Source organism: Conger conger, chromosome 4 (assembly GCF_963514075.1).
Source record: "Conger conger chromosome 4, fConCon1.1, whole genome shotgun sequence".
NCBI lineage: Eukaryota > Metazoa > Chordata > Actinopteri > Anguilliformes > Congridae > Conger > Conger conger.
The window spans coordinates 69,035,887-69,052,862 of NC_083763.1; the positions used below are offsets into that span (position 1 = coordinate 69,035,887).

At 47.2% G+C, this 16,976-nt stretch overlaps 1 protein-coding gene across 2 annotated transcripts in view; it reads left to right on the top strand.

The window, feature by feature from the left end:
* The window catches only part of LOC133127618 (transcription initiation factor TFIID subunit 4-like), a 49,941-nt gene extending 33,264 nt beyond the window's left edge, over window positions 1-16,677 (top strand). Inside the window, exons 16-17 of one of the 2 annotated variants that reach the window (XM_061240634.1) lie at window positions 13,925-14,047; window positions 14,428-16,677. In XM_061240634.1, coding sequence (XP_061096618.1) covers window positions 13,925-14,047; window positions 14,428-14,451 — 147 coding nt within the window. In that variant the 3' untranslated portion in view covers window positions 14,452-16,677. Of the gene's footprint in view, window positions 1-13,924; window positions 14,247-14,427 lie in introns of those variants that run through there. The other variant, XM_061240635.1, reaches the window with a different exon arrangement.
* The last annotated feature ends 299 nt before the right edge of the window (window positions 16,678-16,976 follow it).

Here is a 16,976-nt window from a genome sequence, read left to right on the forward strand (position 1 = left end):
TTTGGCACCGTGCACTTAAAATTCCTACAAATACTCGAGATTGTGTTGATTTTGCTGTTAATTGATGCGATTCGCTCTTTCTCTTTCCACCGATCTATGGAGTCGCGAGCACCCTCTTTATTAAACATTCACCGTCGCCCTTCCTCAGTTTTAGAGAAATGTTTGCCTGAGTTTTTTTTCTGGGTTGCGCTGTAGGAGTGTGTCCCTGGGGAACCGCCCAGCTGAGGCGCTTGTTCCGCCCCCGCCAATTTGCCACGCACTTGACCTCAGGAGTCTGACTCCGCGCAACCCCGGCCCACCTCCTCGATGTCTTCCTCTGGAGGTCTCGCTCTTGCCCTCAGACAGACCTGTGACCGCTGGATAATTCCGCATCAGCTCCACCAGGATGCTAACTGCGTTCTGTGCGGTGGACTCAGAAGGGCAAGGCGCAGGGAGAGAGAGCCAAGCAAGCTGATGCATTTATTAGCTAAAGCTTTCTTAAATGTGTTCTTCCAGAGGGTCTACTGCTAGTTTCCCATTTCTGCGTCTCCGTGACTTTCACTCGTAACATTTCTGTTTAATTGAGTTATACACATTGATTTCATATTGCAAACCAAAACTTCAAAGGCACAGACTTCTCGGGCAGATATTGATCAAGTCGTGTGGTATGTTGGACACCGTTAATCGGTCCCGCATACTGTTCTGAAAAAGCATTCATTTCTGAGAAAAGCGTTGTATTTCCCAGGAACTCTTCTGAAAAGGCAAAAAAGCACTTTGTTTTTCCATTTACCAACAGTGTATTCTGTTTTTTGTTCACATGAGTTTTTGCACAGCCTTTATGCATTGAGAGAATTCCAGCTCATTTTCAGCTGGGTGATTTGTAACGGAATGGGGGGAAAAATGGACAGGTGAAGCAGATGTGGAATCTTCTGAATGGCCCAATTTTGCATTGGCATTTGACTTGCTGTTAATGATAGTTTAAGTTCAGCCTCCACGATAGCCCAGTATAGATGCTTTTTGCCAACTGTGACTTGGTTCTCTAAGGCTGGTGCAGTCTCAGTCAGGCTCAGTGGTAGTCAGTGTTGGAGCTTGTTGAGATGTGGGACCCTGTTCCCCCCCCCTGTGCTCAGTTTTGGGGCTCACATGCCCCTCTGGCCTTGTGCTCTGAGCTGGTGGGGTCCCCTGTTGTTTTGGGGGATAAGGTTTGTTAAAACCCGTCCCACCCGGCCACCCAAGCCCCGCTGCATGTTAAACGTGGCAGTAACTAGCTTTCTGAGCTAAGCCCATTAATGTCCTTAGTGGAAGTTTTGAAATTCCTTTTGTACCCGTGTCATGCTAGTTCAGTTCATCACAAATATGTAGACTCCCATTTCCCATTTATAGATTTTTCAACTTGTATGATGGATTCCAGCATGTGGTTGTGTAAAATCCTACTTCTCTTTCAGAATGTAGCCATGTTTGTAAACCCATTATTTTTCGACTTCAGTCAAATATCGGTCTAGCTAGCGTTCCGGTTCCGATCCGCTCCCAGCCGGATCGGCGTTCCCCTTCTCCCGCTCGCAGGACTGGGGAGCCGGTGTCAGGAGGTGAGAGGAAGATAATTGGGCCCCCGTCTCCAGGTAGCTCGTGCTAAAGCATTCAAATTTAAAACGTAAAAAAATGCAACACTTCTAAAAGGGTTGAGGTGTGAACGCCGCTCCTGAAGCTACGGTACATCTCCGCTCTCTGCTGGCCCGGAGCGCTGCGCTGTGCATCTGCGCGGTATCCGCTCCGTTTGTGTACGGCGGGGTCGCGCAACGGGGAACCGGGGGTGGGAGGCGCGGGGTGTAGGTTTTTGTACCTGTGATACCGGCGATTTGCGCGCTTCATACCCTCTTCTGCTATTCGGTGTGCAAATAGACACGTTCTTTCAGTTATGCGCTAAAGCTGATATAGGAGTGAACCAACAGCAATGTATGCTGTTCTTTAGAAAACGAAGGCAGAATAATCGGCTGGAACAAAAACCAGCGTAAACATTGGTCCTCCGGGAAGCGTTTTTTTGTGAGGCCAGTCATTCACACACCTGTCAATAGAAATGACTTATCTCTGGCTACTCGTTCTATCACTATTCAACCACACTGTTTGAATAAGGCTCTAAACGAGCTTATCGGGTCTGTGGAAACCGGTGAATAGGGGTTGAGCGTAGTGGAACTTATCCTTCACCTGACTGAGTGGATTGTGTGTACCCGGTCCTGGGTCAAATGCTAAGTGTTTTGGTTTCAAATAATTCACTTCACGATTCTCTGAGCTTGTCTGGTGTATTGGAACCTACGAAATGCTCTCAAAAAATGCTAACCCTTACCATGCTTTCTGGTCCTGCTTTTGGGTCGGCTCAGTTGCACCCGGCAAGATCAATCGCGCACAGAAAAGTATTCGGGAATCAAAAACAATGACATATTTGGCCCACGACAGCCCAATAAGAGTCAAACGTGCAAGGTAGTGTGGAAAAACATCACCTGGCTGGATTGTGCATGACCAGTTGTGCATGCAGTCAGGCTCTACGTGCACCTGACGGTGCCGAATTCTAGTGTTGAAGATCCGCGACGGCAGGCTAGCGGCTAGCGCTACAGTACTTGGGGGACAGTGCGCTTGGTTGTACATACGGTCCACGGTGCGAGTGCCTGACATGGCTGAGGCCCCCTGCAGGCCACAGGGAGGTAGTGCGGCAGGACAAGTTACCCTCTCCGGGGGCGGGGGTGACGGGGCGGAGGGCAGCGGGTGGAGAGGCGCCATGGTTACCGGACCCTGGCGGGTGGTTGGGCGAGTGTGCCGCGCCGTGGGGGGGGGTGCGTGCCGGCATGTTTGGTGCCAGTATCCACAGCGCGTGTCCCGGCTCATTTGCATGAGTGCGCTATCTCTCCAGGGCCCGCACGGAGCCGCAGGCCGGGATTGTAATTGGTAATCCACCGCTTTGTTGAATAAAGGTGAAGAGGAAGAGGCGCAAATGCTTTTAATATATAAATAACCAAATTTCCCTGCGTGTGCCCGAATATTAAAAAGACAATGGGGGTGGCATGTTTTTTTCTTCATCAAAAAAAAAACAAAAGCATATAGTTGGGCATGTATGTATTTTTCATATTTTTCTGAGAGAAACTACATCATTCTGAAGTACTCTTGGCAATGGCTTTGTTAGTCCTTTTGGCAATGTTGGACTGGTGGCAGAAGAAAAGGCAGCTTGCATGAATTACAGCGCATTTCCATATTGTTTTGAGGCATGCCTTTCCAATGAGATGCCTGAGTGTGGGAGCCTGCAGGGCCTAACCCAGTACTGCTCGCTGCCACCTTCTGGAACAACACCACTTGGATGGGGGTGGGGGGGGTGGGGGGGGAGTTCACAGGTGCTAAGTTATACGCACTGGCAACCTTCCATGTCCTTCCAGCGTTGGGCGAACGGGACTGAAAGTTCTAGGACAAAAACACCCCCCCCCCTCCCCCCGCTACCCCCAGCGCCAGCCCAAGGACATGCCCCGTGGCTAAAACCGAGATCCTGACTCCTGTGAAAGCACTGAGCGCAGGGGGAGCCAGGCAATAGGCTGCGTGGTTGCATTATATATGCAGTGTGTGTGTGTGCGTGCGCGTCTCTGCATTATGTTTGACATAAAAATTAAAATAAAAAATCATAATAATAAAAATACCTTTAAAAACAGACATTTCTGGCTAATTTTGACCAGGTGCGCTTTGACCACTAAATATGTAGCTTTCTGTTTTTATATCCAATCAGTCATTAATCCTTTTTGGAAGTCTGTGTTCGAGAAACTCCTTTGCTTTCAATTACCAGTTGTTACATCAGCATTAGAATGTTCGGTTGAGAACATTCTGATCTCATATTTGTGATTTGGAATGTTCTTAACTGAACGTTTTAAAGCTGGTGTAATAATGGCCACTCAGGGACATGCTTGTGGTTGAAATTAGTTGTGTAATTTTTAATGAAGCATGAAGCATGCCGTTGTGCAGCAAGTATCACTTGAGTACTCTGTTGCAGGAGGAAAGAACTTGTCTAGGCATGTGTAGTAATAGAAAGCTTATCTAACCCTTGGTGTTTATCAAAGCAGGTTTGATGTGGGGCATTGAGGATTTAAGGGCATTCGGTTCTCAAAGAAGTCAGCAGAGTGAGAGGATCCTCTGAAGGCCATTTTGCCCTTTAGTTATGATGGAATTAACCAGTTGGTATGAATAATGGCATACTCTGCAGTATTTTTACACAGCAGGCAGGAGGCTTGGTGGGCAGAAAGCCCTCTTTCTTGAGCAAGCTGTGTTTGTGTTTTATTTCTTTATTTTTTTTATCTATGAATCCATCACCATTTCAGAATGTATAGCCTAGAGGGATGGATTCTGTGCAGTGAAAATACAGTGTGTCTTAATTGTCAGTTTCTTTTATCTTGTGTCCAGGACTGTTAGACCTGGGTGAGGTAGATTCATGACTTGGGCTGTTGGTTCTTCTCTTATATTAAGATGCAGGGGCTCAATCTGGGGTTCAGAAAGGAAGTGAATTTGTGAACAAATACATTTTTGTAGTATTTTTTTCATTATTAATCCATTGATTTAATTGATTAAAAAAAATAAATGAATATATTGCCAGACTGTTAAAAAACAAATGACCTAGTTCTTGCAAAGTTCGAAGTCAAGAGTCAACCCCTTGTTCCTGGTCCATGTAAGGGTTTAATTATGAAATTTTGTTGATGTGGAAAAGTTTCACAACGTTAATCTCACGAAAACAAAGTGTGTCATCCCCTCCACAAGAACCACTCTTAGATCGTATTCCTTATTTTCTTGTCTTATTTTCTCATTTCCATTTTCTGTGTCCCTTCAGTTACCTGGTAACCAGTCAGCCGCTCAGAACTGTGAATGTGTTGTGTCGCTATGGGCAACTGTAGCTAGGCTGCAGGGACATTCGGTGTGACAGTATGCCCTTGATGTTGTTAGACATTGTCATATAAACTTGATGTGATGCACAGTTCGTAGGTTTCTCAAATATTTGTGATTTCAAAATTCAGTCAAAAATACTCGTACTGGGGATATGTGGCTTTTGGCCCCTGTGCTGTTGAAACATGTTGGTTTAGAACCACACCAAAACTCAGCAGATAGACTATATGTTTGGGGTAATGAATGTCAAGTCCGATGGGATCACGCCGGTTTCCTTCATGTCACCGCCTGGCGCCTTACTAAGATTCAGAGCATCTTTTTTTTTTGTATGTTTTCCAGAAACTTGTGGAAGCAAACCGTGGTTAGAAACTTGATTCCATTAAGCTGTGAATTTTTTTTAATGATTAGACTTTATTTGGCCCGATGAAGGGATTTTGTCTTGCACACATTATGGCATTACAAACCAAACGCATTCTCACACCTGCCAACAGTTAACAGCAAATGCCCCTCTGAAGGTGTGAGCCTGAGGTGCAGGCCTGCCTGTTATCTGTGGTGTGGTCCTGAAGGCCAACAGAAGCCTGATGTTACAAACTCAAGGCCTTCGCCATAGAACTGCCGTCCTGCAGTCATTCTACCTTGAACGATTAACCATCCAGTGTGATTGTGGGTAAGCCCTGTGACTTGAGTGAGATTACTGCAGCCGCGATGTCCCTGGTGTTCAGCTTGGGGGGCTGCTAATGTAGTCCTGATGATCCAGCAAGTTTTCACGTGCCAGCTTTAGGAAAAAAAATTTTTTTGGGATATTAACAGTACATTTTGAATAATAACAGTAATTCCCACTTGCCACAGTTTGATAACTGTTGTCATGATAACCGAGCAACAACAGCAGAAGCTTCTTTTTGTGTGGATGCGTGTCCGATCTCAGCTCTTGGCACTCGGGCCAAGATCAAGTTATGGATTTTAAAGAGTGTTTGTTTAAAAACAAAAAAAAAACAAAAAAAAACTAGATAATTACAAGTTTAACTTCAACTCAGTAAGATTGATTTGGAGATGAGTGGAACAAAGTCCCTTGCTGGACACAAGCTGAAGGGTGTGTGCTGCTCTGATAAGTGTGTGTTGAGCAGAAGACTCTGTGCTGTGCACCGTGACAAGGGGCTGGTTCTTTCAATGAGATGGAGGTGATGAGCCTCGTTCTTTTTTCTTTTCTTTTTTATTGGGCACGTAACAGGGCAGCCTGTAGCGTAGTGGTTAAGGTAAATGACTGGGACAGGCAAGGTTGGTGGTTTGAATCCCAGTGTAGCCACGATAAGATCCGCACAGCCATTGGGCCCTTGAGGAAGGCCCTTAACCCTGCAACCGTCCATCGGATAAGATAAGAGCGTCTGCCAAATGGCAATAATGTGATGTAATGTAATCTGCCCACCTTGCTGGGACCCCGCCTTGTGGGGGCTTGGACGTGTTGGACAGCAGCTTCCCGAGACGGGAGAAAATCCGGGGAGCCACGTAAGTGCCCACACTCCAGAGGGAGTCTGGCTTGACGAAAGGCTCCCCCTGTGCTTTGCGTAATGGGTGAGGCAGGTGCTAATTGAACACTTTCTGGCACTTTTAACAAAAGTATTGAAAGATGGAATCGAAACCTGTTAATGAGATTTCTCTCCTGGGGGCACCACTTGAGGTGATTTTTTTTTTAATAATGAGTTGTTCCTACCTTGCAAATGTCTGCTTGCTTCAACCTACCACCACAAAGACATGCACACAACACTCAAATATACACCCACGCCCTCTCTCATACACACGCCATCACTACAAAACTTAAGCTGTGAAAACTGCTGTTTTTCTGCTGCCGAAAAAACAGGATAGTTGAGCTTCCTTGTTGTCTAGCTAGTTCATATCGGCACACTTTTTGGAAGAAACTTTATAGGAAAAAAAATAAAAGTAACTTAATTAAAAGTCACAAAGGTGAGAAGCGGGGCGGATACAGGCTTCTTTATTTCTGGGAGATGAAGGTGAAGGATTTTGGTGCTGAACATTGCTGGAGGGGTTCCACCCCCCCTTCCCCTCTCTCCTTCTCTCTCTCGAAGTTATTTATTTCTTTATAAAAGGTTCCTAGGCTAATGACTACATAAAGAGCGTGCGTTCACCTCCCTCTCGTTGCGGGGAATTGTAAAGGACATGGCTGCTGGGTTAGCCAGGCTCCCCAGGGGACTCTGTTTCATTTAGAACGGGGCCCCGGGCCCTTCCGCTGCATCCTGTTGAATTGACCTCCTTTTCAACTCTGAGCTGGCAGCTGCGCCGTCGAGCAGCCCCCGCCGCGGGGGCCCCGGGGCAGTCACGTGACGCGCGTGACCCCCGACCTCCCCGCGCGGGATCGGGGGCCGTCCGTGCCCTTCTCACTCGGGTGAAGTTTCTCAGACTCGGAGGGAGGGAAGGGCGGGGAAAAAAAGGCCCAAACGCGTGACGGGGGGGGAATGCGGTCCTCCTCGTCATCCTCTTCCCGGCACACAAAATGGCAGACCGGATTTATCGCGGACGGGAAAATTGACGCTTACCGTCACTTCCTGTAGACACGGCTGGCTTTTGGGGGACCTTTGTTCAGTGTTCGCTTTCATCAGGCCTTGTGTTTTTAAAGTGTGTGTGTGTGTGTGTGTGTCCATGACTACTTTTAAAATGTGTTTGGTACCGTTTTTTTTTTTGTTTTTTTGTTTTTCTTCCCCAAAAGCTTGTGAAAAAAATAAAATAAAATCAGGGCTTGTGACTGCACTCTTGGACCGGTCTCTTTCCCCTCTGCCTGGGCTCGCCTTCATTTCCAATACGCGCCACACAGAGACTGATGCCAGATGCTAGTCCTGAAACCAGGGTACCTTTTTTAGAATAAAAGCCATAGCCCAAGGATTTAATTGCAGATAATGGAAGGAGGGAGTAGGAGGGAGGGAGAAACGGGGGGAGGGGGCGGAGGGAGGGAGGGAGAGAGTGAGCACGGTGCGGTGCAGAACGAATAGGCCCCAGCACCTCCGGAGGGCAGTGCCGTCACACATCGCGAGCTGGCCCAGAGACTCATTCCAGTTGGTCGGCGGTAGCTCCTGTGTGCACCAATCCGGCGCCGGGGTTATTGGAGCAAATATTTGTGTGGCGAGGCTGAATTCTGAGAGGGAGGGGGGGAGTGCCGATTCTGCACATCTGATGTACTGTACGCGAATGTCTGCATGATGTTTATCTTACAAATCACAAACCTTTCTGATGTATTGTTATGCCTATGTACAGTACTGTGCGGTAGTCTTAGGCACCCTGGATTTTCCTAATATAAATTTGATTTTAGAATGTCGAATTTTTCTACATTAGTGTGTCAATAGAAAAGAGCATGTGTGACAGTTCCAACTGTCATTTTCCGACGATTAAATGTTTGAGAAATGTCTGCATTTCATTAAATAAAATGACATTAAGTAATGGACCACTTTTCTGATAAAAACTTGATTGAGGCTGTCTGGGATTACCTGGACAGCCAAAGTCTGCAGAACTGTGGAAAGTTCTCCAATATGTTTGGAACAACCTACCAGGACAATTTTCTTATAAAACTGCGGGAAAGTGTGCCTGGGAGAAGTAATGCAGTTTTAAAGGCAGTGTGGTCCAAACAAAATAGATTTGATTTAGTTTAACCGTTTACTGCCCCTTATAGTTTATATGTTTGAATATTTACAAAACTTTCATTATTTTCGAAAGTGTACTGTAGTACTGTATATGCACTCAGTGAGCACTTTTTTTAGGTAGGGCTGTACACCAGCTTGTTAATGCAAATATTTAATCAACCAATCATGTGGCAGCAATTTGTGAGCAGCAGTTCTGCAGACAGAAACGCCTTTTTTATGAGAGAGGTCAGAGGAGAAGGGGCAGTCTGGTCAAAGCTGACCGGATGGTGACCGTAACACAAATGACCACACATTATGACCGTGGTATGCAGAAGAGCATCTCTGAACACCCAACGCGTCTAACCTCGAAGTGGATAGGCTACAGCAGCAGAAGACCAATAATTCTTAAAGATAAATAAATAAAAGTGTTGTTTTCAGTGCTGGGTTGACACTGCTGAAGTGCTGAAGTGCTTCATGTGAAAGCTGGCGTTTGTAGTCGAACGAGGCAGGTGTGCACGAGGGTGGCACTGACGTTTTGACAGCTGGTGGAAGCGTCATCTGTACATCAGCTGATTTCTCTCTCTCTTCTGGGATCCTTTCTCAATCTAAAAAGGGATGGAGGGGGCGGTGGCTTGCGCACCAAAAAAAGGTGCTGCTCCTCTCTCTGGAGTCGGATGCTGGAATGGGGCTATATGGGATACGGGTCGTTTTTAATGAGTTCTCTCTCCGTGTTTCTCTCCTGCGCGTGTGGCAGGGAGGTGTAGAGCACCCTGGGAGGGAGAGGGGGTCAGACCTGGGGCCTCGGCAGGTTAGCGTTCAGCCGTAGCGTTCGATGCGTGGCTCTTAACCGCTAAACCACCCCTGTGTGGAACATGCTTGGTTTTTTCCCTGTCACTCATAGAGTCCCCAGAACCTGGTCTCATAGAAATCGAAAATGGTCCTGTTCTGTTCTGTTCTGGTCAGTTCCAACCTGCTTTCTTTCTCTCTCGCATCAGTACACCGTGCAGTTGCCTGTGAACCATAGAGTGGCAGATGGAAAGTGTGTTTAGGTAATGGACTGGGATTGAGATATCTGATTTATCCTCACCGGGGGGGGGGGTTGAGACCCCAACATCTATTCTTCTGAAAGAGTGGAGGGCGGGAGGCGGGAGGCGGGGGGCGGGGGGGGGGGTTGGGTTATGTTATCATTAGATAGTCAACCCGCCCCCCTCCTCCTCCTCGGGGAGTGTAACAAGGCACTGGGCGTATCAGAGTGTCCCTAATCCCCATTGAGGTGTTCCTGTATCGCACTGCCCCCCCTCCCTCTCTGACACGCTCCAGGGCCCTCTCTCTCGTACGCAGGGCCACAGAACGTGGCTGTTGGGTTTGGTTTAATGTGCGTACGCTGCCGGGCTCCAGGAACGGGGGCCGACCCTGAGCGAGGTTTGCAGCTCCGTCTGCCTCTGAATAGCCCGGTGCGCTGAAGGTCAAACAGGCGAGCGCTGGGAAACAGACGCCGCTCGTACTGGTTCGACGGTGACACTGTCTTATCTCCGAACAGACCGCGTGCCCTGGCCCTTCTCTCAGTCTTCAGCTGTGCCAGCTCTCTGCTGTGACCCATTGTGTTTTTTTTTTTTTTTGTGTGTTTTTTTTACGAGTGCAGTGGCTTCCATTGGTCCATTTAATTGCTAGTTTACTGTGAAGGTGTAATTTTCTTTATGATTTACAGAAAGGATTGTAAATCTGATTGTACGTGTGTGTGTGGGCATTTGTGTGCGTGCGTGCGTGCGTGTGTGCGTGTGTGTGTGTGTGTGTGTGTGTGTGTGGGGTTGAGCGTTTGTGTGTGTGGGGTTGAGCGTTGGTGTGTGTGTGTGTGTGGTTGAGCGTTGGTGTGTGTGTGTGTGTGTGTGTCTGGTTGAGCGTTGGTGTGAGTGTGAGTGTGAGTGTGAGTGTGAGTGTGAGTGTGAGTGTGAGTGTGAGTGTGAGTGTGTGTGTGTGTGTGTGTGTGTGGGGTTGAGCGTTTGTGTGTGTGGGGTTGAGCGTTGGTGTGTGTGTGTGTGTGTGTGTGGTTGAGCGTTGGTGTGTGTGTGTGTGTCTGGTTGAGCGTTGGTGTGAGTGTGTGAGTGTGAGTGTGAGCGTTGAGGTGTGTGTGTGTGTGTGTGTGTGTGTGTGTGTGTGTGTGTGGTTGAGCGTTGGTGTATGTGAGTGTGTGTGTGTGTGTGTGGTTGAGCGTTGGTGTGTGTGTGTGTGTGTGTGTGTGTGTGTGTGTGTGTGTGTGTGTGTGTGTGATGGAAAGACAAAGGCAGTAGAGGCCAGTGCGGAGCTCAGATGACATCAGTGCTGCCACATCTGTACGCAGCAGGCATGATGAGACGGGCCCCGGGGCCTAAAACACGCTGCCGTGGCAACACTGCTGGGGTGGAGCACGCCATCCCCCTCTCCCTCTTTCTCATTCTCTCTGTCTATCCCTCTCTCCTCTCTATTCCTCTCCCCCTCTTTCTCAATCTCTCGACCTCTCCTTCTCATTCTCTCTATCCCTCACCCTTCACTTCCGCTACCTTTTCGTTTTATCCATCCTACCTTGACACCTTGCCGGCCAGCGGAGGATGGGCTCCCCCTCTGTAGCCGGGTCCTTCCCAAGATTTATTTTTACCTCCATGTACTGTACTTGCTATTTTGGGGTGCTGGCGTGGCGTTTGCCCTTTTCCTTTGTGCCCTCTCGTACTCTGCGAAGCGTCTTTGTGACGGCCCTCCTGTGAAAAGCGCCATACAAACGAACCTGAAACGGAAGCTGCATTTACATGCCGCGAGCCGGCGGTATCCGTCACACGCTTGCTGCACGTGCGGTATCCATGTCCTCAGGAACAGGAAGTGGTGATTATTGTGTCCTTTTGTGTTTCCCTAATTGGGGCTTCCGCTGCCTGGTGCCTCGTGTGAGGCGCGGTGACGGAGGCTTGAACGTTCATCGCTCCCCTGCATCTTCCCACTGTGGCCCGTGACGGTCCAGCTCCTGTACGAGATTAGCCGCCGCTGTAATTATGCGACGTAGGCCCATGTACACACGGACTGTACGCAATATCTTATTACACTTAACTTTTTTTTTGTTGTATGTTTTGAGTTATCGTCCTTAACCAGGGACTAATTTGTTTTCTTAAAACCTCTACAGCATTTATGTCAATAATAATGTACACTGGCGGGGGAATAAAGTTGAGAAAAGAACAAAAGCACATAAATGTGGAATAGTCTGTATTAGTTTAGTTTAATTAGTTTCTAATTCTTGGTTTATTTAATTTAATCTCCTTGAGGCTGGTAGGTATGGAAATGAAGTGCTAGTTTTTTTGCCTATATAAATGGCAGATATTACCCAAAGCCTTTGAACAAGATTACCCAGATGGCCTTGCAGCGTTTGTGCCTCTTTTTTTTCCTCCCCTCTCTCTCTCTCTCTTTCCCCTGCTCTTTTTCTCAAGGCTAGAATATGCTTTCTGCAGAGAGCTGCAGGCTAAGCCTGGGATTGGGAGGGTGGAGCTGTGGGGGGTGGGGTGGGGGGGTGGGGGCGAGAGGACGAGGGGTACACACACACACACACACACACACACACACACTCTCACTCTGTTCAGAGCCAGAGGCAGCTGCACACACACCCCCCCCTTTCCCACAACTGCTGCCTCAAAAGGTGTAATGGTGCTGTGCTTTAAATATGAATGCTTGTGTTGGGGTTCACACGCGGGCTCTGTAGGAGGCAGTGTGGCCCTGCCTTGTATGTACACCGGGCGTCTCTGTGGGTGTGGGCTCATCGCGGCCCGTGTTTGTGGATGGGGGCTCGGGAGGGGGTTCGCCCCGCTCACCCGGGCAGGAGCACCCGAAACGCCTGGCTGAGGCGGTATTGTAGCTCAGGCCGTGGGCCTTGTGTTTTAACGCCAGCTCTCTGATCACCCCACGGTTCCGCCGCACGCCAAGGCAGGAGACCTCACGCCCCGCCGTGCAATTAACTGTCGCATCTTCACCTTTTGTTTTCAGTCTCGTTCTGTTGCTTTGTGACTTCGTGCGCTTCTCAGTCGGGCGTCTCTGCGTGCGTACGTGCCGCAAACGGTGACTCGAATTCGGTGGAGTAAAAAAAAAAAAAGATTAAAAAAAAAAAAAAAAAAAAAAAGTAAAAGGTGTATTTGTGAAGTTGACCCCTCCGGCAGTCCTGTCTGGGGGGGGGTTGTTTTGCGGGCCAGATGGTGCCGCCTTCACTACATGTGGGGGAAGGACACGACTGCAGCGCCGGTGGTGTGCCAGAGCACACCTTTAACACCTTCAGTGTGCTGCCAGGCTCCAACAGGCCTGTTCAGCGCTGAAACGAAACACACATTTCGTTTTATTGCGGCACATGTCGCGAAACGTCCTAAAAAATTGTTGCCTTTTGAGTGTGGGAAGTTCAAAGAGTGTGAGAGTTGTTGATTTTTTTTTTTCTGTCATTAAATTTAACTGCACATTTTGGATTACGGAAGATTCAAGGTTAAGAAACATTTGGATTTTACAGAGTGTGAAGGTTGTTGATATTCGCATTTACATTTAACTGCACACAGCCGTTATAAGGCTGATTTAAATATGAATCTGTGAACAGGAACATGTGGTGTTGCAATTATAATTCTTTCTCATGTACACATTAAAATTCCACAACAAAGTTGCGCACAACAAAATCCCACAACAAAATGTCTTTATTTTTAAGGCTGTGAAAATGTACATAACATTAAAAAAAGTTTTCATTCTCATAGAAAGTTGAATGCATGTTGACTACATGTTTAGTGTAAGGTCACAGACATACTGCCATTAATGATTGAAATTTATTAGTTCTCAATCTTTAAAGTGCTCTACTGGAGTACTCTTCAGCATTAAACTTATTTCAGTCTGCATCTCCCCAACTAACTCACTGAAGAGGGGCTAGTCTAGTTATAGCTTTGCTAAATTTAATTAATTTAGCCTCCTTTGATTAGTTGGCTATCCACGATAAGTGCTGAGAGACAATTTTTGCCATTAAGGAAACTTAGCATGAAGCTAACTTGCTATCCAAATAGCATTTTTAAATGCATGCGTTGATTACAATGATGCGGTTTGTTGTTGAGCTGTTGTATAAGCGGGATAATGACCTCAGGCCGGGCATTATGCAGTCTGAATGTCCTTGGTGGATGGAAATTGCCCTCAGTGACACCTCAGGCAGTGTACTACCCCCTGCGTCAGGCATTCAAACTGTATTGCCCAGCCCCGAGGTCATTATCTCCCATTTTATTTTTCTCATTATGTTGTTTTGGGGGTTGGGGAGGGGGGATGTACTGTGTATGCCTGTTGTCTGATTGTCTGATTCTCTTTCTCTCCCTCGCGCTCCCTCTCCCCCTCTCCCTCGCGCTCCCTCTCCCCCCCTCTCCCTCTCCCTCTCCCTCTCCCTCTCCCTCTCTCAGGTGGCTCTGGGCTCAGGCCCTGGTGTACTGAAGCAGGCCTCTGTTCAGAGGATCACACGCGTGGGCTTAAAGGACCTGCTGTTCTGCATGGAGCAGGACCCCACACTGAGACACACACTCAGCCTGTACACGGCCCTGCTCAGATAGTGCTCACTCTCTCTCACACACAGACACACACACACACACACACTCAGCCTGTACAGGGCCCTGCTCAGATAGTGCTCACTCTCTCACACACACACACACACACACACACTCAGCCTGTACAGGGCCCTGCTCAGATAGTGCTCACTCTCTCACACACACACACACACACACACACTCAGCCTGTACAGGGCCCTGCTCAGATAGTGCTCACTCACTCACTCACTCACACACAGACACACAGACACACACACTCAGCCTGTACAGGGCCCTGCTCAGATAGTGCTCACTCACACACACACACACACACACACACACACACACACACACACGCTCACACACACGCTCACACACTCAGCCTGTACAGGGCCCTGCTCAGATAGTGCTCGCTCACACACACACACACACACACACACACACACACACACACTCAGCCTGTACAGGGCCCTGCTCAGAGCACTCACTCACTCACTCTCTCTCTCACACACACTCAGCCCTGCCCAGATAGTACTCACTCACTCACTCTCACACACGCACACGCTCACTCTCTCACACACTCACTCACACACTCACTCATTCACTCACTCACACTCACTTGCACACACTCGCTTAGACTGTACAGCGCTCTGCTGAGATAGTGCTGGCTCACACAGACACATGCGCACGCACACTCACTCGCTCAGCCTGTACTGTGCTACTGTGATAGCGCTGGCTCACACACACACACACACACGTGCACGCACGCACGCACACACTATATGGATTCTTGTCCAGACAGCTTCACACCATCAAACCTCAGCCCTCAGACAATCGCAGTCCCCTCAGCAGAACCACTGCCACACACACTGTGGAGGGGAAAGGCCACTGGCACTGTAATGAGCAGTGCCACGCGGCTGCACTTTCTCCTGGAGTTCAATGACAGGAGGCGGTGCTGTGGGACATGCAGTCTGTACTAGGCACAGGTACTGTGTCCTTTTTTCTGACTCGGGCGACATTGGCTCAGGCGGTAAGAGCAGTCGTCTGGCAGTTGGAGGGTTGCCAGTTTGATTCCGCCCTGGGTGTTCGATCCTGCCCTGGGTGTGTCGAAGTGTCCCTGAGCAAGACGCCTTACCCCCAAATGCTCCTGTTGAGCTGGTCGGTGCCTTGCACGGCTAATCGCCGTTGGTGTGTGTGTATGAATGGGTGAATGAGAAACATCAAACATGCCAACCAACCGACTTTTGTTTGTTTGAATCGGTGTGAATGTGGGGTGGGGGGGCAGTTTGACTGTACTGAACATGGTAGACTTCACCTCTGGAAAGTTTGAGCTGGAAATGTCGTTTTCTGTTAAGGATTGGACCATTCCTACAATGGACTAGCGCACCACTAAACGCCCATCGTAACGTGTTCTGTGCAGTTGCCACAAATTATGGTTGAGGATGTGTGGATTTGAATGTACACCGTTTGTCATAATGCTGAAAGAAGTGCCCAGTCGATTTGACATTTTTTACAAAAGCACACACCATTGTATGATATGGTTACATCTATATTTGATAAATACATTTTTTTTTTTTTACAATTGCATTTGATTACAATGAGATGCTATCTGAATAAGAATTGTATATTTGTATTATTGCAGCGGATTGTAGATTCAATACGGTTTATCCTTTACATTTTCTACGCCATATCATATTGTATCTAGTTTTTCGCTTAAACAGGTGACTAGTGTATAGCATTTGTATTCGACTTGTGCAGCTAAACCCGTTTGCAGGTTGTGAGGTAATGCCAAAATATATCTGGGTAATTTACATGAATAATACAAAAGGGCTGTATTCCACTTGTACCAAAAATGAATGTGAAAATTGTAATCTGAATCACCGTTTTTCAAGGTGATAACAGACTGTCACAAGCTGATGGGAGCATTTGTCATTCTATCGTAATCATCACTGTTAAAGGCACAGCTAACATTGCTAGCGTGCTTTGCTTACAAACTATAGCATTATTTTGCTAAACGATTCCCAATTATCTGCGCTGTTTGTTCGGTCACTTTGTTAATACACGTTTTGGCAGCCAGGGAACCCCAGAGATGTTTGTTGGTCATGTGAATGTCGGCTTATTATTGCTGAAGAAATGCACTTAGCTTAAAGATCTCACAAACGGAGCGGGCTTCAGTCAGAACCCTGATGCTCACGCATAGACTTTGAATGTAATCTCACTTTCTGAAGCCCATTTCAAGTTCACAGCCATATTACATTATGAAATGGAGAATTTGTGTCATGTCCATGCTCAGATTGTGGAAATTTCACAAGCAATAATTATCTTTAATATATTGGTACTTAAGGCAAAGGACAAACTTTTACTTGTCAGGAAAAATGCCAAAATATTGCACTCTAGAAAGTGTAAAATATACATATTAGTTCCAATCTGTGGTAAAAACCTTGTTTTAATTTCTTGGTAAGGCTATTTTCTGTCTATTTTCATACTTGAATATGGGGCCATTTCTCTATAAAAGCTAATAAGTTGTTTTTCCAGATGTGCCTCTTGGTTTTCTTGTTTGTATTTTTCGTTCTGTTGCAGAATAATATGCCTTATTGTGAAAAAAGTGAAATTAAAAAAATCTACATTGATAAGTCTGTAACGCTTGCTGTCTTTCTGGGAGGGGGGTGGGGTGTAATGTTTTTCAGAACAGTAAATATGAAAGTATACTTTGTCTTTAAGCGTAAAATAAAAATAAAACATAAAAAAACTGATACTGATTTTTAAATTGCCCGAGCTATTATTGCCCCGAAACTGGTTGTGATGTTGTGTGTTTTATCCCCTTAATTCCCCGTAATTTTAATCTCCAGAATAGGTTTTGAGATATGTATCTTTTAAATGCATCTGTATTAATTGGGTCTGTTACCTGACCTCCCTTGCCTCAGAAAACTCT